Below are 15,389 nucleotides of genomic sequence, written 5' to 3'. Positions count from 1 at the left end.
TAAGGAGGCTGTGTGTATTGGCAACCAAAATATCAGCTCAAGATTCCACACATCCTATCCAAGAAGCCTGGGCATGGCTCTATTCTATTTCTGCCAGCTAGGGGAGGAACAAGTAGCACACAGGGCTCTGAAGCAGCTCCCCCTCCTCACCTCCCCAACCATCCTAAGTCCTGCTCAAACCTCCTTTTCCAGGTGCTACAAACTTGCACACACCTGTTGCTGCAGCCCTGAAGACAAGAAACTTGTTTGGTTGCTCCTTTTTCAAAAAAAACTCTACTATCCACTATCTCCTTCACTTGCAAACTGTACTAACCATAGTTTCTGTTCCTCTTTTATGAGAGTTGCAGGAAATATCAGACTGAGAAGCCCTATCGGGCAGTGAGTGGGAGGTACCCCTGGCCACAGATGCCCTCCACCACCATGAGAAAAAAAAAGAGGCCATAAGAACATAAGAACAGTCCCACTGGATCAGGCCATGGGCCCATCTAGTCCAGCTTCCTGTATCTCACAGCGACCCACCAAATGCCCCAGAGAGCACACCAGATAACAAGAGACCTGCATCCATGGTTGAGGCAGTGAGACAACAGGCCTGCTGGGGACTCACTGGGCTGGTAATGGAAGCAGCTTACCGAAAAATCTCTCTTGGGCGTGAGCCTTTTGGGGAAATGGTCGAAAGCATAGGACTTGGTGCACACTGTATAGCGGTTCCGGTGGATCTTGTAGAAGAGGTGGGCTGATTTGTCAAGGCGGTAATCACAGATGTACACGTCCTGCTCCTTCACTCCCTTTGGCCTTCCTGGAATTGTGGGGGAGGAACACAAGGCCGTCTCTCAGCCAGAGCTCTTGGACACAACTGTACCAGTTTAGATGCCCCAAGTCCTCCCCAGGCTGGGGAAACTGTGGCTCTGCAAGGGGGCTACGGCCTCCTCCAAAATGCATGCTCTCACCACCGCTGCAGAACTGCAGGATTCTGGGTGCATGTGGGCTTTGTCCCTGAATGAAAAGGACAGAAGCTCCTACGAACTCCACATGCATGGAGGCAGTGACTGCCCCTCCCCAGTAGTTGCTACAGTGCATTAGAACACGGATTCAGTTGTCGTAGTTAACAGCCAGGGACAGACTTCTCTACCAAGGTGGATTTGTCTAATCCTTTAAGCCAGTAGTTCCCAACCTCCTATCCCTTTGAGACAGGGTTGGGACCCTTTGGGGGACCCGTAGGCTCCATCACTTCCAGGTTCTCCGCACTGCCACTGCTACCAAGTACCCAAATGAACCAAGTAAGAAGCCTGTTTAAACCCCTTTCCTACCTCCCTGTAGTTGGTGGTAGTGGTGGGGAGAACCTGGAAGCGATGAGTGTTGTCACCTATGGGCTCCGCCGGTTCTCCGCCGGCGGTTCTCCACCCCACTTAAGGGGAAAGGATTTTCCGAACGTGGTACCGGGGCAGGGGTTCTGATGCCCAGGTTGGGAACTGTTGCCTTAAGCTCACTTCTCATGGCAATGGAATCTACAAGCTGAGCTTGCATTGTGCGAAGATGTCTCCTCTTTCGTCTCTCCTGAACCTATTGTCCATCACTTTCACTGGTGACCTGAAATTCAGGTTATACTGTGAGTCTAGGGGAGAACGCTCTCTGTCAGCTTCCTCTGCACCACACATAACTGCAAGGCTCTCTCTTGTGTGCACCCAGCTCCCAGTTACGTTTTTCCTAAACCAAAAATCCTCAAGCACTTTTGCCCTTCCTTGTAAGGAGAGGGGCAGCAAGCCCTGGATCAGTTCTAGGCCTACAACTGGGGTAAACTGGGGCAGAACTGGGCACAGTTGGGACACCTCCTTTGTGGGGGGAGTGCAGTACTTTGAGGTTCACAGGAGCCTTTAACTGTTTCATTAAACCAGCGACTTTCAACCGCTGTGCCACGGCACATTGATGTGCCCTGAAATGTCCAGAGGTGTGCCATGGAGAGAAGCAGTTGAAAACTGCTAAAAAACTCAGCTGGGTTTTGCGGCTCTGTTCTTTGGGCAAGTGTATGTCGTAACAAATTGTCTATTCGGCAGAGGAAGAGGGTCAAACAATCCGCTACTACAGCCTTAGAAACAGAGCCACAGAACAGAGAGGAGGCTCCTGGAAGCCCGAAGTGACACCACAAGAGGTGAAGACCACAGATGAAACCACAGAGGTCAGTGTGACGTGATATGCAAAACTATGATGGTTGCATTCATCCCCACAGCATTTTGCTGAGACGCAGTGTGGGAACCGCAGGCGGCCGGCCAGTGGTGGCAACTTGCCTTTGCAATAAGTGTAGAGATCCAGCACACAGCAGGTCCCCACCACAGCCTCCAGAGGGATGATCTCATACAGCGGCACCCTGAACAGCTCATTGTGGTAGAACTTGCGGGAGGGGGAGTGGTGCGTTTCGTGCGGACGGAAGTAGTGGTGGCCAAAGGCGAAGCGCTCCTCCCTAGGGGAAGGCAAAGGACAGGGGAAGGGTCAGTCTACGGAGCACATGAACTCCTTCTCCACCCTCTAATTTTTTTATATGCTCACTTCTCATTTTTCCAGAGCTTCTCGATACGGAAAATGTCCAGTCTCTCTCGGTTGATGTGAGACAGCAGACGGTACGACTGCCGGACGGGGTGGCCGTCTGGGGTCCTCCGGCTGTCTCGCATCAGGTACACACAGTCACCTGTTGGGGGGAAAAAAGCACATAGGGAGCTGCCTCTTCACATCACGGAGGTTTGACTAATGCTCACAAATGGGTATGACTCCACAGGGGGCATATATTCTGCAACCAGGAGGTCTCTGGCTAGGGCTGGGGAAGACCTCCTTGGTCCAAGACTCAACAGAGCTGCTTCCAGTCAGGGCTTGACAACGCTGAGCCAAACGAACCGTGGGTCCGACTCAGCAAAACGTCCTCTCTCCGACCCCCAAGGGGTTACATGCGCACCTTGGCGTAGCAACAGGTCATCCCGTAACAGGCAGATGAAATAGACGCAACCGGGCTGCGTATAGTGCGGTCGGGGAATCATGGGCACCTCCTAGAGAAGAGGAAAGAGACATATGTTGAGAGGTGTCTCCTCCCCCTCCCCCTGAGCTGAATGTTGAAGAGGTACCCACAATGCATCCATTCGATACACACACACACACACACCCTGAACTGCAGAATTAACACGTTGCAGGGCCAACGCTGCAAGGATCCTATAAACACAAGGCAGAAAGCACCTTCCTGCAGCTTTTAATATCTGCTTTAAAAGATCCTTCCTCCTTGCTAGCTCAGGTAACACACTGACTTTCCAGCAATACAGCTTACTGGGGTCTCCCTCCCAAGGGACACCTGGGAATTGTGGTTCTGCTGAGAATGCCCAACACCACAGCAGCCACTGTTCCCAGAGTTCCTTGTGGGGGGAAAAAGCAGTGGGACAGCATGGCAATTTCATCTTCTAGAGTTGTGTGTGGGAAACAAGGAGGCTGGTATGTCTTCCTCTGGTCTTTGAACACGTCACTGATGCCTTAGAGGTAAGCTGGCTTCCTGAGCAGCAGAGCTAACAAGAGACCTACTCCAGCTGGGTGGTTTGCAGTTTTCTCAGCTAAGAAAGCAGATGTTGGCACAAAAGGGGGTTGCTTTTTGGGAGGAGAACGCAGGCGGCTTTCTCATGGAGCAAGATGACCCACTGGAAAAAAGCGGTCCTGCAATCAAGGGATGAGGCAGCAGAGATGCACGGTCGTTGGCATCCTTCAGTCTCGAAAGACCATGGTATCGTGGTTCTGGAACAGAGTGTTCTCTCCAGTGCGCGACGCCTGGGTAAAGTAGATATGGAGGACAGACTGTTACCCATGCAGCAAATCCCCCCTCTCCACGTTACTGAAATGGTCCAATGGAAAGGCAGAGGCCAATACAGTTGGTTCCAGCGGCGTCGCAGGAGTTGCCAGAACGTGACTGTGTTCAGCCATGAACTGCCTCAGGGACTCCGGCTCCGGATTTTGCCTCGAGGTTGACTCCTGAAGCCTTTTCCATAACTGGATGTAGCCACAAGGCAGTGGAGGTTTGGGATCAGAGTTTTCCTTCTCTCAGATGAGCTGCCTTCCCAGGCTGAGGAGTCCCATCTACCCGGTGGCTGTTTAGTCGCCTCTTACGACAAGTACAGCCAAACTGAGGGCCTATTCTTATCCCCAGCCCCCAGGGGATTCCCCCAGGGAATTCCCCCAGGGGAATGCACGGTGGAGTCTAGCAAAATGGGTGCCCAGAGAAAACATTGTGGATACTTTCAAACAGATACTGAAAACAAAGTGGGCTTCATTAGGGGCAAATGGGCTCACCCTTTTAACCTCCTTTTCCTAAATCCTGGATGGATTTACTTTCTTCACAGACCTTTCCCTATCCTGCTTTTGCTCTTAACTGGTTCTTCTTTTCCCATAAAAACCATTCCTCTCATCAGGTTTGCGGACTCACTTTCACCTGAAGGTTATTTCATGGCCATTTTTTCCCCTAAAGGGTCTCTGTCCCATCTTCCCTGATCGGTCCCTGAGAGAGTCCGACAAGTCTGGCAGACGACCACTTGGCTATTTCCCTCTGTGGAGGATGACTTATGGGGTCAAATTAGGAAACATCTCATGTGCTCCTGTACACGCATGCTCAGGGATGGGGCGCCTTGTATTCAGTGAGGTTTGTTTTCTGTGGGGGTGAATTTAGGGGTTGCAGCCTGAACCTGATCTAAGGCTTCTAGTCTTTACTACAGGGCAGGGGAATTTTATGAGGGCTTTTGCAAAATAGCTTTAGTTGGCCCTGCTCAACTGTGCAGCCAGACATATGTTTATTATTTCGACGGTTCTGTGTTGGCTGCTTTGTGAATTTATTCTTATTTGGGGTCGTGATTTGCTCTACGCTTGCTATGGCTCCCACAAGTCCATAAACTGTCTGAGATGCGCACTGGTTACAATTCAAGGTCTAAGGTCCTTTCTACGGTTCGGCTTTACCCGCCGGGAGGTAAGAAGGACCTGACTTTCAACGTGAGGCTGCCAAGCTGCTGCTTAGGCCTCAGCATCTGGAAACAGCTTACCCGGTCCACCGTGCGAGGCTCGCACTGCTCACACAAGTAATGCTCGACGTCAGAGTTCACGCCCATGCAGTCGCAGTGCTGCCAGACCTGGAGGAGAGACAAACAGATCAGAGAGCGAAGGCCAGAAGAAATGTCTCCCCACGAGCATCGAAGGACATAACAAAGGAGCCCAAGAACACAACGGGCTTTCAGAGATCATCGGTGTGCAAGTGACAGAGAGATGTCCACAGGGCCCCCGTGCTTTGCGCTGGCCCCAGTCAAGAGGAAGCAGCACAGGGCTAGGACTAGCGACCTGACCTGGCATCAGGGAGAGTCAAGAGTTTATCTCACCCTGTTCACAGAGCAGCTACGGTTAGGAAGTTGCCAAGGAGAAAGAGATGATCCCATGCCCAGGAGGATCCCTTCTTCAGACACAGAGAGGGGATGATACTGTCTTCTGCCCCCGGGAGGACACGGTAATCCAGCTCTCGAAATCGGCTGCCCCAGAATTCCCCACAACTCACAGAATTCCATTTGGGGAAGAAGCTGAGTTCAGCCCCTGGCATTTCAACGGCAAGCTTCTGGGAAAGGCCCTTGCCCGAGATGCCGAAAAGCCAGTGCCAGAAAGCACCGGGCTGGATGGCTCAAAGCTTTCATCAAGGAGTTTCATACGTACAAATCAGCAGCAGCTTTAAAACCCACTCTCTATAATGCATGCATGCCATCATTGGCGGTGGAAGGCCGCTGTCAGGAGGCCTGCTAGGGACACATTTGACGTTGCCTCAATTAGGTGAGACGGTCCCTACAGTCCAGTGAAACTCAGTTCCAGATGGGCGCGTGTGCCTCTTGTCTCATGCGAAAAGCCTGGCTCTGGAGGGCCCAGACAAAGTCTGAGGGTCAAGACCACCCTCACCATGCACTTGTCGCACTGGATCATGAGCCCCTCGTCTTTGTACAAGCCGCAGATGCACCGGATCACATCCTCGTCCTTTTCGTGCCCGCTCTCCTTCTCGCACATGGACGTCTCGCTGCTGTCTGCCTCACTGGCCGTCTCCCCCACGATCTCGTCGATCTGGGCAGCTGCCTCGTGCCGGGCATGGTAGTACGCCTTCCGCAGCCGGCAGACGTCCCGCCCAATGGGGGATTTTCTGCCGTAGTACTTCTAAGGGCAAGAAAAGATCGGCCACTCACAACATCTCTCCATTCACTGCTCCGTCGCCCCACCTACATTTACCCACATATCCCTTCCCCCTCCAGCTCCTCTGCCCTGGATAACCACCTTCCACGCCATTATAATCTTCAGCCTCTCTCTGCCATTTTTAAGACTGTGTGCTTGCTGCAATTCCCCAAAACTACCCTCAAAAAAAAAAAAAGCACAGGACATTTAGCTTTCTGAGAAGCTCATCTTAAAAAAGATGTTTCTAGTCCTTATGGTTGGGGGGGGAAGGGGGGGCTGAAGAGTGTATGCACAAAACCGGGCAGCAGAATTCACATCCTGCAAATTAACTGAGGGCCTGATTTTTCAGCTTTTCTGCTGCAGAAAGCTTGTTGCAAAGCAGAGAGCACACCCAGCGAACCACACACGTCCGCCCTGGGCCCTGTGCAGAAGTGTGGGCCCAGCCAGCCAGCCAAAGAAATCTCCTCATCCCAACTGACTAGCCTGGACAGGACCACAGTTCTGAATGAGAATTCAGGCAGCCAAGTGCTCCCCCTTGATCTCTTGATGCTCCCAAAGGGATTCCCAAGCAGCATGGCTCAAGACGACTTCTCCCTTCCTGCAGGAAAGAAGTGGCCAGGAGCCTCTGCTAGTGCAGACTGCCTTCCACCTCCTCGGTAGCAGAACTCACCTCGGTGTTGCGGAAGACCTTCAGCATGTCACTGTCAAAAGCTTCCACCGTTTTGTAGTATCCCGTCAGGATCTGCTTCTCAATGGTGGCCAGGTCGAGTGGGTCGGAGATCTTCTCATAGTAATCTGCGTTTCTGAAACCGGGCGGCGGTTACGGGGCAGGAAGACACAACATTACCTAGTGCCCTATGCTGCAGTACCGCACTCGGAATTGGAACTGAATCGGAAAAGCAGGGAGTCAAGAGCCAGTCATACCTCTGGGTTCTGTTCTGGTGCCATCAACAAATTTTTAAACCCGCTAAGTTGTAGGTCAGACTAATCCAAAGGGCCGAGCGGGGCTTTAAGAAAGCCTGACATGATCTGGGGAGCAGAACAGCCAACGGACCACCTCCTTGCCTCCTGATGCTCATGGAGACCCTGTCACTTGCCTCTTCTGCCGTGATGCAACGCTGGAGGCTTCTCACTGCTTCACTCTTCAGTGCCCTGCCCTCTTAGTTCAAAGCCAAGAGGATGGCGGTGACATGCAATTCAGGGTGAAAAGGCATCCTAAGCAAGACCTGCCCGTCTCGCCCCACCATTAGTGGGGTTCAGAAGGCAGGACAAGGCCACTTGGGATTCGGTAGAGGCTCTGGTACGCTATACCGAGATTAGAGTCAACCAATGGCGTGTGGGCTGGATCCCGCCTACAACCCAAAAGCATTCCGCTCAGATATATTCACTGGGCCCAGGTGACCCTAAAAAGAATTCAAATTTGCAATTCTATCTCTATAAGCAGACCAAGGGAAGAAGCTTCCTTGAGCAACATTCTCTGTTTGGGTATGTATCTCTCTGTGCAGCGCCCATCTCATTTTTCTTAGCTCTGTGGCCTAATCAAGTTGTGCATATCAAATACGCCATGCATTCTTACTACTGATGGACCCAATGTCTGGGCTGGAAGAAGGTTGACCCTGGATCTACAGCTTGGTCACATACTGACCACATGCTGCCTTACTATATTTGGAAACCAGACGGATGTTCGGGCTGGCCCCCCAGACTTCGTGGGTGGACAAAAAGAGGATACAAACATTTTGAGAATGAAATACAGGCCAGCCACCCCCTCTCTAAAGGGGAAGAACCTACTTTTTCTTTGGAGGAAGGTTCACCAATGGAGCAGCCATAGCCTGCCTGGAGGAATCTGCAGAAGAAGGGGAGACACAGAGTGCGGCTGTTAGGGGGATTCACAGTACCATAGTTCATTTCAGAATTTCTGGTGGGGACAGAGGAGGGGAATGGGGAATGGTGTGGGAGAAATCAAGCTTTTCCTCCCTTGTTTTATGTTCTGGAGGCCACGGGCTGGCCTTGGGTGCTTACTGTCGTTACCTTTGTAGGAGATGATGCCGTCACATATCTCCTTGAAGATCTGTGCAAGGCGCGCTGCGCGGGCCACCTCAAGGTTCTCCTCAGCTGCGGCCAGCCGCCGAGTTCGCACAGAGCGGGCGGTCTGCAAGGCGGAGAACTGCGTCATGAAGACATCTGAAAAAGAGTGGCGGAAAGAGACACGCCTTGTCAGTCAGAGCCCATTGCTCTCCCTTGGGAAAGGGCGATGACTCAGCAGCAGAGTCACGGCACTGCCGGCCAAAGGTTCTGGGTTTTGTCCCTGGCGTTTGTTCATGGAGGCCACAGCGGCTGTTAACTTATGGAACATTTGGACAGATAGGTGAATAAGATCAGCTGACAGCAGGCAACTTTGAGGCATGGCTAGAACCAAGTAGTCACAATGAGGATGGGGGATTTATGCAGGACAGAGGCTGTGGGAAGAGGCCAGGAACTTCTCAACCATGGGGGGGGGTGTAAAACCACCCTGGCCCCTTACCAGATTTTATGTTGCCGTCGTCCCTACACATCCCGTTCCAGCGGGTGTACAGCGAGGCAGAGTGGAGGTTGTCACTGACGTGCTTGACTTCCTCCTGCTTCTGCCGGATCTTTTCCCAGTTGCGCACCAGGAAAACATGATGTTTCAGCACAAAGTTCCTGGGAGGAAAGAAAACACAGGGAGGAAGTTCTATTATTCCCCCACACAGTGGGGACAGAGGCAGGTACAGAGAGATACAGGTAAGGCAAAGCCAGGATTTGCCTGTTTCCCACAGAGAAGCAGTTCAAACCATGGCTCGTACTCTCCTTTGTTCGGGACAGAAACAAGCCATGGTTTGGGCTTCCAAACATACACACAGACTATGTTTTAGAACTGTGTGTTTGCTATGCTTGTGACAGGCCAGAGGGACAAAAGACACAAGCCAGAGTTCAGTGAAAGCCCAACTGTCTCAAAGCAGACACTATGGGAAGTGGAGGGGAGGCTCCTCCCACTGGAAAAAAAAATCAATGAAGCAGGAAGTCATTTGCATATCTCCGCCTACTGAAGCAAGTGGGATCTCTCCACTGGCAATTACCTCCACTGCTGCTCAAGAACAGCTTATCTGCTTTCACCTTCCAGTTTCCCAAAGCTCCTATGACTATGAGGCAGACGCTGCAATTAGGACGTGTCTTCTTGGACATTATGCCAAACAGCCATTAGCAGAAACCATGGTTTTGGATTCTGGTTTGCCCACTGGTCTCAAGCCATGGTTGAGCAATTCAGACAAGGATGCTAATAAACCACAGCTACGTTTTGTGATGTGATGCCTGAATTGTGCCAAAAAAATGTAGTTCTCACAAAAGCCATTTGTGATGGGGGAGATCAGCCGACATTCCTGCCCCTGCTTCTCTCACCTTTCCCTGTTGGACATGGGCTTCATCTGCAGCTGTGGAGCCAACCGCGTTGGAGTGCTTGAATTTTCGCTTGATTCCTCAGGAGCGTGACCCTTCTGTAAAACAGAATGAATCGCGACAGAACCTGAAGTTAACCAAGAGCAAAGGAAAGCCTGTGGCTGCCAGGATGCTAGATGCAGGACACCAAGTTCAAATCCCCACTGGGTGATGGGCTCTGGTTAGCTCTACTTTGGTAAGAAGTTGTGTTCTGGAGCCTGTCATTAAAGGGGAGGGACCTACGACAGAAAGCACAATTTCTTCCTCTCATTTGTTGCACACTGCTCCTGGGGGGGGCACACAAGCCTTCCCCACTTATTCAGCGAGGAACTAGTACAAGATTCTGGATTTGTCAAAGCAACATAGGAAACAGGAAACACGTGTTAACTGAAATTCCTGTCTGCACCTCCTCTTCATCATGTCTGCTGTTGTAAAATGTTTTGCAAGGTTCCCAGAAGGACCACCACCAGTGTTCCCTCTGAGCTGTGCAGCTAGAACCCAAGCACTGCACAGTTTCTCAGTAAGGATGAGGTCATCGCCAAGTGCTCCAGAACCACCCCCGTGCAGCCACTGGACTGCTTTGCGTACTTCCCCTGGAGGTTAGAGGGAACCTAGTGGACACAACTGCTGCTTCCTAGTGTAGAGGAAGAAAGCATCTTCACCAGAAAGCGGTGAAGACCTCTCTACTCCAGCCAGTCTTCACACAAAGAATTCTGGAATGGGATCCGAGTTTCCCTCAACCCAAATATCAACCCAACCCCAGGAATTAATGGAAGCGAATAGCTGGTTAAACTGAACACACCAAGCTGCCTCACACTGAACCCAACCAAGATGCAGCTCTTACTGTGGAACTTGGCATGCCCCAGGGGCCACCTGCTGGCTTCCAGACACTCACCCTCTTCTTCAACTTGTGCTTGGATTTCCTCTTCTCCTTGGACCGGCTGGGCCTCTTCTGTGAGGTGACAGGCTGGTTAGCCTTGCTCAGGAGGCCGTTCATGCGCTGGCTCTTGCCCCCGATGATCCCCCTGCACTTGTCGAAGCCGCACTTGCAGAGTTGCTGGGAAAGCCGGAGGAGACAAGGCAAGGCTTTAGTGCTCCCTCGAACAAGGCTGCAGCCCCGGCAGGCTCACCCCCACCCCCCGCAGCCGTACGCTGACAAGGAACAGCAAGACTGCTGTCCAAAGAGATGCCACACAAAGAGGTGTGCCTGGAGGCTGCCTGCCCAGAGCAAAATCCCCCTCCGCTGAAGATTCGACAAAGCCCCCGAGCTTGAGCTGACCCCTACTCCTTTAAAAAAAATACATCAACGACTAGGGATGTCAGCATTGGGCTACGAGCCCTCTTTCAAGATGCAGCTCTTCTATTTCGCAGGGGTAGAGCTCCAGTCTGTCCCCATTTCCCCAGCACAGCAACTCTTCCCTAGCCCACTTGCTGGTGTCTCTTTTAGACTGTGAGCCCTTTGAAGAGGGAATCATTTGAAAGTGTCCTCTGCTGTGTAAACTTCTTCACAAACACTTCTAGATAACAGGCGTTATTATTACTATTTACTGCAATGATAACATCCCTTTCTAGTTTGAACGAGAGAACCAGCCTGAGAACCATCGCAATAGGGGGTCACGGAAGGCAGCCTGCCCGCCCGCCCCTGGCTGCGAAGCATCTCCAGAAGGACCAAGACTAGGAAAAGGCCTTCTCTTTTCTCAGTTTTCAGGGCAGCTCACTGCACACGCTTCCACAGTTGGCCTCACAGGAAGCGGGGATTCGCACCCAACTCTCACAGGCACAGGATGCTCAGGCCAAAACCCTTCCAAGGCTTCCTCTCGGATCGGTGGCAAAACCCTTACCTGCTTCTCCATGTTGAAGGAGTGGAAATTGTAGTCGTACGTCAGCTCGGTGCCGGCAGCCATGTCCTTTAGGGCGTACAGCCCAATCCGATAGACACCGTTGACAGACCTGCAGGGGGGAAGGGAGAGCCTGTAACTCTGGGAAAAGGGCACCGTGGCAGCCTGAATGCTGCAAAGGCTTTGAAAATGGCAAGCAATGAGCAGACCTAGGTCTGCTTTGGGGTACCAGGACGGGAGGGACTGAGACTGCAGCACTTGACTGCGCCTGTGGTATCCACACTCTGTCCTCTCCTCACGCGCTTCAATCCTCTTCCTTGCTTGGGCAACCATAATTGCCAGTTATGGCTGAATCACCAAACCACGGCTTGCCTCCAAGCCAGAATCGGAAGCCACCGTCTCAAGGGGACTTCTGATCCAGGTTTGGAGACCAACTAAGGTCTGTGTGACAAGCCACAGTTGCCGTGATTTGGGTGTTATTCGTAGCACTATTGCTGTGCAAGGGCAACAAGCCTAAAAAAGGGTCACACCAATTCATGGAGGAAATTAAAGCTGCAGCCCTGTCCACAGGTACCTGGGAGTAAGTCCTATTGAGTACTCTGGGACTTAATTCTAAGTAGACACAAAGGTGCGTTCTGTAACTCCACTATACCTCTCAATTCCAGTTGCTGAGGGGCTGACAACAGGTAAGGGCTGCTGCCTTCATACCCTGCCTCTGTGCTTCCAGAGACATTCAAGTTGGACTACTGTAACACAGTCCACTTGGGACTGCCCTTGATGACTGCCCGGAAACTTCAACTAGTGCAGAACGTTGCAGCTTTTTCTGGTGCCTGTTTGCCATCGCACATCAACACTCGTGCTCCTTGACTTACACTGGCTTCTAGTTTGTTTCCAGGTTTAATGCACAGTGCTAGCTGTGAGGCGTGTTAAGCTAGGAGACGGGGACTTCTCACTCTTGCTCTGTGGCTCCTAATCCCAGGCCTGCCTGGGCTGCCTCTCCTCACCATTTCTGCATCTCGCAGTTTGGATTGCAGCTGTGGTTGATGAAGCGTGCTTCGTTGCCCATGCGGTAGCTGTCAATCACCATCCCGCTGTCCAGGTTGAGGCAGTAGTGGTCGCTGTGACTGTGATACTGCTCGATCATTCGGTTCCTGGGAGGCAACAGGGGAGCGGAATCCTTAGCGGTGGAGGTGGCGGCCTGTTGCTGGCCTGTGGCCCACCCTCTTGCCCTTGCCCGCCCCTTACCTGAACTCCTGCTCGCTGACCACTTCTCCCAGGTACTCGATGATGAACTGCCCGGCTTTCAAGGGCTCCTTCGTGCGGATGCCCCAGCCTTTCTCTTCAGCCCGGAACCGTTCCAGGCACTGCACCCACTCGTGCCTCTGGATCCGCTGGTTGCAACACTGCTCTCCACAGGGGCAGGTGTTGGGGGAGCACTCGGCAAAGATCATCCTGAGAAAGTGGACAAGGGGGGGCGGGCTTAGAAAGACCAGGAGGGCACAGAGCTGGTGCAGGCAGAACACTTTGTTTCTGGAGTTTCACAAGTTTCTGGAGGAAAAATCCATTACGGGGTACAAGCCATGATGTGTATGCGCAACCTCCTGATTTTAGAAATGGGTTATGTCAGAATGCCAGATGCAAGGGAGGGCACCAGGATGAGGTCTCTTGTTATCTGGTGCGCTCCCTGGGGCATTTGGTGGGCCGCTTTGAGATACAGGAAGCTGGACTAGATGGGCCTATGGCCTGATCCAGTGGGGCTGTTCTGATGTTCTTAACTACAATTCCCAGGAAGCCTTGCAGGTCACTTGTTATCTGGTGTGTTCCCTGGGGCATTTGGTGGGCCGCTGTGAGATACAGGAAGCTGGACTAGATGGGCCTATGGCCTGATCCAGTGGGGCTGTTCTGATGTTCTTAACTACAATTCCCAGGAAGCCTTGCAGGTCTCTTGTTATCTGGTGTGCTCCCTGGGGCATTTGGTGGGCCGCTGTGAGATACAGGAAGCTGGACTAGATGGGCCTATGGCCTGATCCAATGGGGCTGTTCTTATGTAACACTGGCGGAAAGAAAGCTGCCTTATAGCCCAATCCTATGCATGGCTACTCAGAAGTAAATCCCATTTGAGTCAATGGGGCTTAATCCCAGGAAAGTATGGATAGAATTGGGCTGTTAATATGCCAATACAGGTTTTGAAATTGAAATTGGATTCGGCTGTTAATCCTTTCGGACCCAAGACGCATCCACCTGTGGGGTGAGAGATCGGAAGGGGGGAATGCTCCTTCCTCAAGAGGATGTTTGCCATTCTCAGTTTCCATCAGCATTTCCTATTAAAACCTTCAGCAGGGCACCTGTCTGGTCAACCAAGAGAATTAAAAAAAAATTGACTGACTGATTAAAAGCCCCACCCAAAGACAGCATATACCTGTTCAAACAGTCGTCTGTGCAGCCCTTTCTATTGCCGTCCTCAGGTCTCTTGCAGTTGCAGGTGGTGGCCTCGTAACCAGAGAGGGGCTTTACGTCCACGTAGACATCTGAAAATCAAAGGGGGGGGGGGAGAACCAACAAAACACTCGATGATAATGATGAATATTTATACACCTCTTTTCAACAAAGCGGTTTACATACAGGTAGATTACCCCGAATCTGGACACCCAAAATCTGGACTATTCCAAAATTCAAACATTTTCGTTCAAGACTTCTTTTTTTTTAAAACTTTTAGTAGCGTGAAACGCTAGGTCTTGTGCCCATTCCCACAAACAATGCAGGAACAGGCTGTAAGTTCTAATCTCTGCTCTGTGGTGTGTATTGTTGAAAAATGTCCAGGAGGCCAGCAGCAGACACCCGTATATGGGAAACAGTGAAAAGAGCAAGAGGAACCATTATATTTACGTAATTATTCCAAAATCCAGCCAAATCCAAAATCCAGACACTTTCCTGTCCCAAGCAGTCTGGATAAGGGGTACTCAACCTGTAGAAAAATCAATCAATGGTTCCCTGTCCCCAAAGGGAGCATAATCTTAAACACACACACACACACAAAAGAGACACCAGCAACCGCCTATGGAAAAGATGACATGCTGGGGTAAAAAGGGATGGTTGCTTCCCTCTGCCCCCCCGCTAAATATAAAAGGAGCACCACTTTGAAAGGTGCCTCTTTGCCCAGTCAGCAAAAGTAACTTGGGCCACTGAGCACCTGCAAGACTGGAGCCGAAATGAAATGTGGTGGTTTCTACATACTTGGGTGGCAAGGTTCACGAGGAACAAGACTTTTTAACTTCTGGTTGTTTTTGGGGGGAGAGGGGGAGAGCACCACTCTGCAAGTTCTGACACTGGCCCCAGAGTCAGCAGCTGGACCCAGGAACGGCCGGCTTGCCCCACAGTGATGAGAAAGCAGGGGCACCTTCATATGCTTCATTGCGACCTGATCCCTCTCACCCGCTGGAGCTTTAAACAGCTTATACGTATATAGGATCCAGGAGGTGAAGATTTGGGTGTAACAAAATACTGCAGGTCCCACATCTGCATGATATACAAGCATCTCCCTCCCCCTCAACCCACAAGGGAAATAAAAAAGCAGTGGAAGGCACCCAAAGAGCGGGGCGACTGTAAAGAGGTCAGGGAAGGCGTGGTGGACTAAAGATCGACGGCTGGCAGGCTCTGCTGTCGGGGGACCCCTAAAGAGAGTGCTAAATACACACACACAAGGCTACTTACTGGAACGGATCTTCTTATAAAGCGGGACGTCTGGCTTTTTATACAGCTGAAAAGAAAAGAGAAAGAAAAGTGGTTCCTTATGATGCTACAAGCATGACGATCTCCATGTAGAAGGGAGAGAAGAAGCAGATCCACACTGATTTATCTTTACAAGGGAAGATATGATTTCTGCCGAATGCAGAA

General features: G+C 51.5%; 1 protein-coding gene across 1 annotated transcript in view; it reads right to left on the bottom strand.

Moving 5' to 3' along the window:
• The window catches only part of ASH1L (ASH1 like histone lysine methyltransferase), a 72,165-nt gene that overhangs the window by 4,426 nt on the left and 52,350 nt on the right, over window positions 1–15,389 (bottom strand). The window contains exons 9-25 of the mRNA XM_066610148.1: window positions 15,207–15,252; window positions 13,915–14,023; window positions 12,741–12,947; window positions 12,500–12,646; window positions 11,499–11,607; window positions 10,553–10,714; window positions 9,622–9,716; window positions 8,729–8,886; window positions 8,236–8,388; window positions 7,996–8,050; window positions 6,878–7,010; window positions 5,944–6,192; window positions 5,052–5,138; window positions 2,942–3,032; window positions 2,542–2,680; window positions 2,279–2,455; window positions 630–792 (exon numbers count right to left, since the gene is read on the bottom strand). Of these exons, the coding sequence (XP_066466245.1) occupies window positions 630–792; window positions 2,279–2,455; window positions 2,542–2,680; window positions 2,942–3,032; window positions 5,052–5,138; window positions 5,944–6,192; window positions 6,878–7,010; window positions 7,996–8,050; window positions 8,236–8,388; window positions 8,729–8,886; window positions 9,622–9,716; window positions 10,553–10,714; window positions 11,499–11,607; window positions 12,500–12,646; window positions 12,741–12,947; window positions 13,915–14,023; window positions 15,207–15,252 (2,280 nt within the window). The remainder of the gene's footprint in view (window positions 1–629; window positions 793–2,278; window positions 2,456–2,541; window positions 2,681–2,941; window positions 3,033–5,051; window positions 5,139–5,943; window positions 6,193–6,877; window positions 7,011–7,995; window positions 8,051–8,235; window positions 8,389–8,728; window positions 8,887–9,621; window positions 9,717–10,552; window positions 10,715–11,498; window positions 11,608–12,499; window positions 12,647–12,740; window positions 12,948–13,914; window positions 14,024–15,206; window positions 15,253–15,389) is intronic.

This window comes from Tiliqua scincoides, chromosome 15 (genome assembly GCF_035046505.1).
Source record: "Tiliqua scincoides isolate rTilSci1 chromosome 15, rTilSci1.hap2, whole genome shotgun sequence".
NCBI lineage: Eukaryota > Metazoa > Chordata > Lepidosauria > Squamata > Scincidae > Tiliqua > Tiliqua scincoides.
This window is presented reverse-complemented; position numbering and strand designations above follow the sequence as displayed.